Source organism: Capricornis sumatraensis, chromosome 12, assembly GCF_032405125.1.
Source record: "Capricornis sumatraensis isolate serow.1 chromosome 12, serow.2, whole genome shotgun sequence".
Lineage (NCBI taxonomy): Eukaryota > Metazoa > Chordata > Mammalia > Artiodactyla > Bovidae > Capricornis > Capricornis sumatraensis.
The window spans coordinates 43,951,337-43,960,011 of NC_091080.1; the positions used below are offsets into that span (position 1 = coordinate 43,951,337).

General features: G+C 57.1%; 1 protein-coding gene across 1 annotated transcript in view; it reads left to right on the plus strand.

Annotated features, from left to right (window-relative positions):
* The window catches only part of SPATA13 (spermatogenesis associated 13), a 56,258-nt gene extending 47,583 nt beyond the window's left edge, over window positions 1-8,675 (plus strand). The window contains exons 8-12 of the mRNA XM_068984362.1: window positions 346-578; window positions 3,298-3,427; window positions 5,031-5,403; window positions 7,058-7,132; window positions 8,424-8,675. Coding sequence (XP_068840463.1) covers window positions 346-578; window positions 3,298-3,427; window positions 5,031-5,403; window positions 7,058-7,132; window positions 8,424-8,599 — 987 coding nt within the window. The 3' untranslated portion in view covers window positions 8,600-8,675. The remainder of the gene's footprint in view (window positions 1-345; window positions 579-3,297; window positions 3,428-5,030; window positions 5,404-7,057; window positions 7,133-8,423) is intronic.

Genomic DNA, 8,675 nt, shown 5'->3' on the forward strand with positions numbered 1-8,675 from the left:
GTCCCCCTGGTCACCAGGAGAAACCCACCAGAGGGCAGGAGGCAACCAGGGCAGAAACCAACGCCTCCCCCTTGTCCCGGGTGACGTGGAGGGCACCGCCCCGCAGAGAGGACTGTGCCCCTGCCACACCCTCTGGGGGTCCGTGGAAGGGGCCGGTTTGGGGGCGGGGGGATGCTGTGTTCTCCGCAGCCTCCCCTCCACCCCTTCCCACACAGAGTAGTCGGCGCCACGGGCTCCCCTGTCCGGGATTTGGCGGGGTGCGGGCGGGCGGGGGACTGGTGTTTTCAGCGCTCGCGGGGCCGGAGCTGGAGCTCCCGAGCTGACGCGGCTCCATGCCCTCCCCAGCAAGAGGGCTTCGCCATCTACTCGGAGTATTGCAACAACCACCCGGGCGCCTGCGCGGAGCTGGCAGGCCTGATGCGGCAGCGCCGCTACCGGCACTTCTTCGAGGCCTGCCGGTTGCTCCAGCAGATGATCGACATCGCGCTGGACGGCTTCCTGCTGACGCCCGTGCAGAAGATCTGCAAGTACCCGCTGCAGCTGGCCGAGCTGCTCAAGTACACCGCGCCGGAGCACAGGTGGGGGCAGAGACCTGGACGCGGAGGGCCGCCTGCGTCACACTGTTATTACCTCGTGGAAGCAGAGTACCGGTTATATAGGGGGAGGACACACAGGATTCCTGAAGGAGCAGGCAGTTTCCAGGGCGTGTTGAGTAGGGGCCACGGCTTCCTGAGGTCCTGCAGGGCTCCCACCCCGTTCTGGTGCAGTGCAGTGCTTGCTCCGTCCCCAGCCCGCCCACCCTGTCCCTCTGGCTCTGAGCATAGGGCTTCTGGTTGTGGTTCCTGAACGCTCAACCTCCCTCTGGGGCTTTTGTGAATTCTCCCGAAGGACCCCTCAAAGTATCCTTTGCTCTCGAATAGCAGCTTTCGTTTTCCCGCGTGTACAGAACCGTGTCTGATCTTGCTGTGACTGGATGTCAGCTGTCATCCATTCGGTCAGCTCTGGGACGTGGATGAGGGTCTCCCCCATAGGCCTGGCTGCTTGGCGCCCTTTGCTTACAGCAATGATCCCTCGATGAGTTTTCAGCAGCCTACAGCTGAGGGCCAGTGGGGATGCAGCTGTCGTCCAGCAGTATTTTAGGATAATGCTTCTGTGTTTATGAAAACCAAACCTTGTTCCTGACATCTGTGTCACAGCACAAGGCCTTCCCTCCGCCTGCCGCCTCCAAAGGACAGGGGTCCGTTGGGAAGAGGGAGCCGGGAGAGGAGAGTGCCTGGAGGAATTTGCTGCAGCAGACCACCAACTCTGCTTAACATCTGTCTATTGCCCTGAGAGCAGTCAGATTCTCCAGGGAGCGCCCGCCCTGCAGGGTTTGGGGACGGCTCATTCTTCTGTCCTCGGCCGCTGGACTCCTGCAGAGAGACGGGCCTGGGAAAGGGGGCTTTTCACAATTAGATGGAAGGTAGAAGGGAAGAGCAGGGTCGCTTAACGACATGCCCAGACAATGATGTTAGTTTAAAGAATCAAGATGAAAGGACTAAGAGAAAGGAGTTTGTTGAAAAAAATTAAAAAGAAGCTGGTTGTTTTTTTTTTTTTTTCTGATGGGAAAATCAGAAAACTTCAATTAAAAAAATAGCAAAGTCAGGCAAGTCACAAATTTGAAGAAATCTTTTTGAAGAGAATAAAAAGACGTCATGATGAGGAACCAGAAAAAATAAAAATGCAACTTAGGAAGCAGAACATCTTGAAAGATGGGGAAGCTATACCAGGGGTGCACTCATCGCCCTTCAGCACTTAATTTTTCTCTTTTTAAGAGCATTTTTCACTGAGAAGCATTTGCATACTTTGTTTCATCAAAAAAAAAATCATTTTAAAGGAAATGACAAAAAGCCATTTCCTCATCTGAAGTAAAACAAACCAAAATATTTTAAAAGATCATTACATTCTGTCTCTTTTCTGGAATTGTACAAAAAAAATTGTAGAAAACAGTAATTTTGCATACTTTTCCTTATTGCTGGAGCCCTCTCTGGGAGGTTTGCTCCCATTATTTTGGCAACCCCTGTGTGCCACTTGGTTCTTCTTTTCTGCTCTGCTTCTGTCTGAAGAGAGTGGGGTCTGATCTGCCTGGAGATGGGGGTGAGGTTGTTGTTCATTTGCTAAGTCATGTCTGACTCTGCGAACAGAGGAACTGCAGCGCGCCAGGTTCCTTGTCCTCCACTATCTCCAGGAGTTTGCTTAAATTCTTGTCCATTGTCCATGATGCCATCCAACCATCTCATTCTCTGCCGCCCCCTTCTCCTTTTGCTTTCAGTCTTTCCCAGCATCAGGGTCTTTTCCAGTGAGTCAGCTCTTTGCATCAGGTGACCAAAGTATTGGAGCTTCAGTGGGGTGGGGGAGTGTTTGGTAAACAGCAGAATCTGCTCCCAGGGCTTTTTCCCGGTTGTGAAGGACTGCAGTCCAGTCCACCCGAGACCCTGGGGCTGTGCTGTCCTGGAAGACACAGGAAAGTGCTGGGGGAAAAAGACTTAGCTCTTAGCCAGGCGACTGCTTTCTACATCCCCAAAGTGTTGGTGATGGGCAGGGAGGCCTGGCGGGCTGCCGTCCATGGGGTCACAAGGAGTCGGACAGGACTGAGTGCCTGAACTGAACTGGAAGTGTCAATGCAGAACGAGAGCTGCATGTAAACCTTTCTGGCCCAAGGCTGGCTCTCCTGCAGCCTGTGTGCAGACCAGAGCCTCTGTTTTCCCGGTGTCTCCAGGGTCTGAAGGGCTGCTGGGCAGGGGGATGTGGCAGTTTTGTTTGACCGCAGTGTGTGGAAAGCAGCAGAAATGAAGGTGCTTGGACACAGGAAATGTCGGTCAGCATTTACACAACTCACTCATGTCCTCCCATGTAAGATGAGGCTCAGCCAATCACTCCTGGAATGAGTGGTGACCGTCACAGAACTTTACAGGGAAAACTAGCTCTGTGTGGACCGGAGCCAAAACAGAGGCCTGTCCCTTCTTTGTTAATGAAAATCACCCCTCATCACTGTGACTAAAACTTAGTTCTTGTGGCCTTTGCTTTCATTCACTGTGGTTTCTGGGAAACGATTGATGACATTCTTATTCCAGAAAACTCTGCTGGCATCTGGTCGGCTCCCTTAGCCTACGCGGACTGTAGCCTACTCACGGACGAACAGTGGCTGTTGTTTAGAGGCCATCTTGTCTAGGCTGTCAGTATACAATCAAGGGTGGAGCGTGTTGCTTCATGTGTCCTCGCCTGTTACATGGTTAAAATTAACCCCTTACTTTGCAGTGATTACGACAACATAAAGGCGGCGTACGAGGCCATGAAGAATGTCGCCTGCCTGATCAATGAGCGGAAACGCAAGCTGGAAAGCATAGACAAGATCGCGCGGTGGCAGGTGTCCATCGTGGGCTGGGAGGTAAGTTGGAGCCCACCGCCCTCAGCACCGAACCCCCCTTCACCTCCCACCTGTGGTCCCCTGGTGGGATGACACACTTTACAACCTGTGATAGGTTCCCTCTGCTCTTGGCTTCCATGGTGTGATGTTTTGATTCACGCTGTTGAAGTTAGCAGTCAAATGCTTGACCCTCCACCTCCACTGGGAAGTACCCTGAAGAGCGTCTTCAGAGTACCCAATAATCAGTTTATGGGGTACATCCTTTTTCCCTCCTGGCTGATGGTGGGCTCCATGAGGGTGGCTGGAGCGCGCTCACAGAGCAGCAGGCTGTGTGGAGGTGGGAGTGCGCGTCCCCTATGACCTGGGCGAGAGGGATGCTCCATCTGTAAGGCAAGGGGCAGGCAGGAGAGGTGTCACCTGCAGGGCTGGTGAGGACTGTGTGAGACAGCCTGAGTGGTGGTCCAGCATGCGCACACACACATATGCACACACACACATACATGCACGCTTTTATTAATAAAAAGAACAGTGACAGCACCTAGAGCTTGTACTTGTACTGGATTCACACATGCCTGGCTCTGGTCTAAGCCGTTTAAATACATGAACTCGTTTAACCCTCTCAACAGTCCTGGGGAGTAGGAACTATTATTACCCCATTTATCAGATGGGGATACCGAGGCGCAGAAAGGTGAGGGAGCAGAATGGGCCCCTGGCCATCACCAAGGACAAGCCCGTGACGTGCAGACGGCTATGAGATCCAGCAGGGGGCGTCCCGCCTCTGATCAGCTGTCAGAACTCACTCTCCCCAAGCAGTGAGGAAGTGGAACTTTTTTAACTATAGCGGGTGACAGCAGTGAGCGCTGGAGAGAAATACTATTTTAAGGTGCTCACAGTCCCTGGGTCTCAGCCTCCTGTTCCATGAGTGAGGAAGCTGGGGCACAGAATCCCTGCAGGCTAGTATTTCACAGTCAGGATCCTTTGCCTCCAAAAATACTGTGTATAACTGGGATCAAGGAAGAATAAAATGTTAAAGGCCAGTATCATAGCAAATAGCGTAAAGTTATGTTGGGTTAGATCCAACCTAAATACTACAGAAGTGTGTTTTTCTTCCTGCCCTTGCACTCTGACGTCTCGGGGATTGTTTGTTGTCCGAAGCTTACCAGTTTCTTGCTGGCATCGTGCCATCTGGCCTTTTGTCTCCGGGGCCCTGAGCTGGTTATGCGGGGAGCTGCTGTCTGACTGACTTAGAAGCTCCCTGCCTACAGCCTAAGCACCTGGCCACAGGCTACCCCCGCGCTCTCAGCGCCTGTCCAGGCCTGCTGCCCTTTCGCCTCCCAGTGGGGTCCCTCCACCAAGCATTTTTCACCAGGTCTCTCTGATAGAGGGGACCCCTTAGGTGGTACACGGACTCGCTCACCTTTTCTCGTGGAGTCTAAAAGATAAATTCCCCACCTGAGGAGGCTGTCAGCGAGATCTGACCGGCCTTTGGGGGCCTGCCCCACACGTGGGCCCCATGTACCTGGCCACCTGAAGAGGGTTCCTGCCAGGGTCCCCCTCTACCCCCGGCACATGGAGGAGACCTCCCCTCAGGCGACCTCAGACGTGCTTGCACCCCTGCCCCCAGGGCCAGGACCTCCTGGAGCGCAGCTCGGAGCTGATCCACTCCGGGGAGCTGACCAGCCTCACACGGCAGGGCAGGAGCCAGCAGCGCACCTTCTTCCTGTTCGACCACCAGCTGGTGTTCTGCAAGAAGGACCTGCTGCGCAGGGACGTGCTCTACTACCGCGGCCGCACCGACACAGATGCCGTCGAGCTGGTGGACCTGGAAGACGGCCGCGACGGTGCCCGCGGGCCGGGCCTCAGGAACGCCTTCAGGCTGGCCAGCCGCACGGGCGACGAGGTGCACCTGTTCTGCGCCAGGAAGCCCGAGGACAAGGCACGGTGGCTGCAGGCCTTCAGGGACGAGCGCCGGCGGGTGCAGGAGGACCGGGCGCTGGGTGAGCCTGGGGCCCTGCTCACCCCCACGGGGAGGAGGCCGGGAGTCACCTGCAGGTCCTCGTGTTCCCGAACTTACTGACGGGACCGACCGGGCAAGGTGCCGTGGGTCCAGTGGTTGTCTCACAGATGAGGAAACTGAGGCCCAGGGCCTCACCCACTCTTAGCCTAGAGCATGGCTGGTGGAGTTTAACACTACCCACCCCCCCCAACAACCCCCACAGGGAGCATGACGTCTGCTCTCTAGCTCTGCTCTGCACATCACACACGGTGCGTCCACCTCGCTGCCTGGTCTGTCCGGGCCCAGCAGCCCCCTCCCCGCCCCAGAGCTCAGGGCCGCTAGGGCCGCCTTGCTTCCTGCCCAGCCCCCTCCTGTCTTTCAGCTCCCACTCCCCAAGGCTGGAGCTGCCAGGCCTGGTATTTATGACGCCCCACCCGCCTACACCCAAGTCTCCAAGCCCAGCCCAGAGCCACCCCCGGGCATGGCAGGGGTCTGAACACAGATGGCCATATGGAGACAAGGCCTGGGCCCCAGAGACAGTGGGGTGTAGGGCGGCATCTGCAGCCCATGGCCCCCAGACCTCAGGGGCTGAGGTCGGCCCTACTGTGAGGGGAGCTTGCCTGGAAACCAGGAGGGGCTTCAGCGGCCTCCCCTGACTTACACGAGTCCACCACAGAGACTCTCACCCATGGGAGGCCTCCCAGGTCTCACCAGTCAGGCAGAGCAGTGATTGCTTCTCAGCTCTGCCTCAGACAGGCCTGACTGTACCCCTCTCGGCACAGCCATGCTTCCCTATAGCTGGGGCTTGGGGGACAGGGATGGGTGGACGAGCAGATGAGGGGGAGGAGCGAACGTGTCCTCCAGGGGCTGGCAGGCCTGTGGCCCAGGCACGTGTGGGGTGAGATAGGCAACCCGGCCTTGCCTAGCCTGTCGCGTATGTCCAGTGTCTCCTGCTTGGATGCACCCTGGCATCATGAACCAGGCAGGTGTGGAGAGTGGAAAGGAGGTGGAGGGCCGGGCGGGTCCAGGGTCTGGAGCCTGGAGGGGACCCTAGGGCCTGTCAGGACAGGGGTCAGTTGTGTTGAGGGGCCAAGGCCCATGGCATTCTACCTTTGCAGAAGGTAGAGGGGGTCCTGGCAGGGGGTCCAGGCCGGCCAGCTGCCCAGGCAGAGCTCAGGTCTCTGGCTTCAGGGTGGAGAGCCTGCCCAGAACAGCACAGCCACCCGGCCCCGCTCAGTCTTGCCCTTGGCCCTTGTCCATGTGGTCTGCAGTAGGGGTGCAGGAGCCAGCACCCTTGGCTCAGATGTCACCTCTGCTTGGGGTGAAGCCAAGCTTTCACAGGTCCGGTGGCTTGGCCTCCCCCAGCACCCTCCTTGTGGGGGGACAGTGAGGGAGGCCCTGTGTGTCTGTCCATCTGGGTTTACACAAGTGGTCGCTCTGCGCGGGGTCCCAGTGTGGGAAATGGTGGTGTGGCCGTCCAGGTGATAGCCCTCCTCCTTGTCTGCCCTCTTCGGCCCCTTCTGCCTCCTTAACAGTTGAGGCTCTCTGCTTTGGTTGTAGAGAGGACCTCAGGGTTAACGTGGGTTTGGTGCAGGTTATATCCTGAAATGTCTTCTTGAGTTTTGAATACATACCACATTTGTGTCTAAATCCAGGAATGGAAATTTCAGAAAATCAGAAGAAACTCGCCATGTTAAATGCTCAAAAGGCAGCACACGGAAAGTCAAAAGGTGAGTTTCACAGACGGTTTCGTCTCCTCAGTGTGTGTCAGTGTTGGAATTAAAATGGGGAGAAATGCCCGAGGTTGTGACGTGTGACCCACTCTGAGTGGACGAGACAAGTGTGAGTTAAAAAGGTCAGATGAAAGCAACGAACGGTTTAAAACCACCCGCATTGGTTCTGAACGGACTTCAGTGCGTGCTCCCGTGTGCAGAGGCGTCTGTAAGATGGCTTAACTTGGGGCGGGGGCCTTGTGCAGGGGCATGGGTGGCAAGAGAGGGATTCTCCACAGGGCAGCCAGCTGGGAGGAGCGCTAAGGGTTCCCGGGTCGCCCGTTGTGCCCCTTCCCTGAGTTCCCTCTGTCGTTCTCTCTCTCCTGCCGGGGGACAAGGGGAGCCTGTGGACAGAGCCTACCTTCCAGAACCCCTGCTCTGTCCTCCTCTCCTACTGACCATCACAGTCAGCTTGTGGTCTTTAGCTGATTTATTACCCCTCAGCTCAGTTGGTAAAGAATCCGCCTGCAAGGCAGGAGACCCCGGTTAGATTCCTGGGTGGGGAAGATCCCCTGGAGAAGGGATAGGCTACCCACTCCAGTGTTCCTGGGCTTCCCTTGTGGCTCAGCTGGTAAAGAATCCGCCTACAGTGTGGGCGACCTGGGTTTGATCCCTGGTTTGGGAAGATCCCCTGGAGAAGGGAACGGCTGTCCACTCCATTATTTGGGCCTGGAGAATACCATGGACTGTATCGTCCACTGGGTCGCAGAGTCAGACACGACTGAGTGACTTTGACTTCACTTCACTTCGGACCACCGGTGCGCAGGTTTAAAATGCCGGCTCTAAAGGAACAGTTCTGGTTATTTTGATGAGGCGTCGGTGCCACCAATTCTAAGCAAGTTACCTGCGTTCACCCAACTCTCATAACCGCACCCCCCACCGGTGGGCACTGTACCCCCTGTCTCCGAGACTGGAAAACCGAGGCTCAGAGAAACCCAGTAACCCCTCCAGCCGGCGGTGCACCTCCCCGCTGCTCCCCCCAAGCAGCGTCCACTTCCTGCCCTGCCAGTGCTGGGCTTCCGGCTCCTTCCTGGCCTCGGGGCCTCCCGGGGCCGTCCGGGGATGGGGTTTAGGTGAGGCCTTGGGGAGGCCATCTGTGTCCAGCACGCAGCATCCGAGTGGGTTTGTTGGGCGGCTGTTGAGGTCCTCTTGGTAAATGTGACTAGAGGTCGGCCGGGGAGTGCGGGGGGCTCTTCCCTTTGGGCTGACCTGTGAGCTGAGTGGCTGTCCCTCTGCACCCCTGCCCCAGGCTACGGCGGCTGCCCTACGGCCCCCCCGCTCCAGAGCCTGCGGCCGGTTCACCAGCGCCACGTCACTGTGCCCAGCAGCCTGCCGCAGCAGCAGGTGTTCGCCCTGGCCGAGCCCAAGAGGAAGCCGTCGCTCTTCTGGCACACCTTCAACAAGCTCGCCCCCTTCAGGAAGTGATGGGGCCGGGGCCCAGGGACCCGGTGCTGAGAGGCCTCCCCGGGGCCGCACTCCAGCTGAGGACAGGACCTGGCCC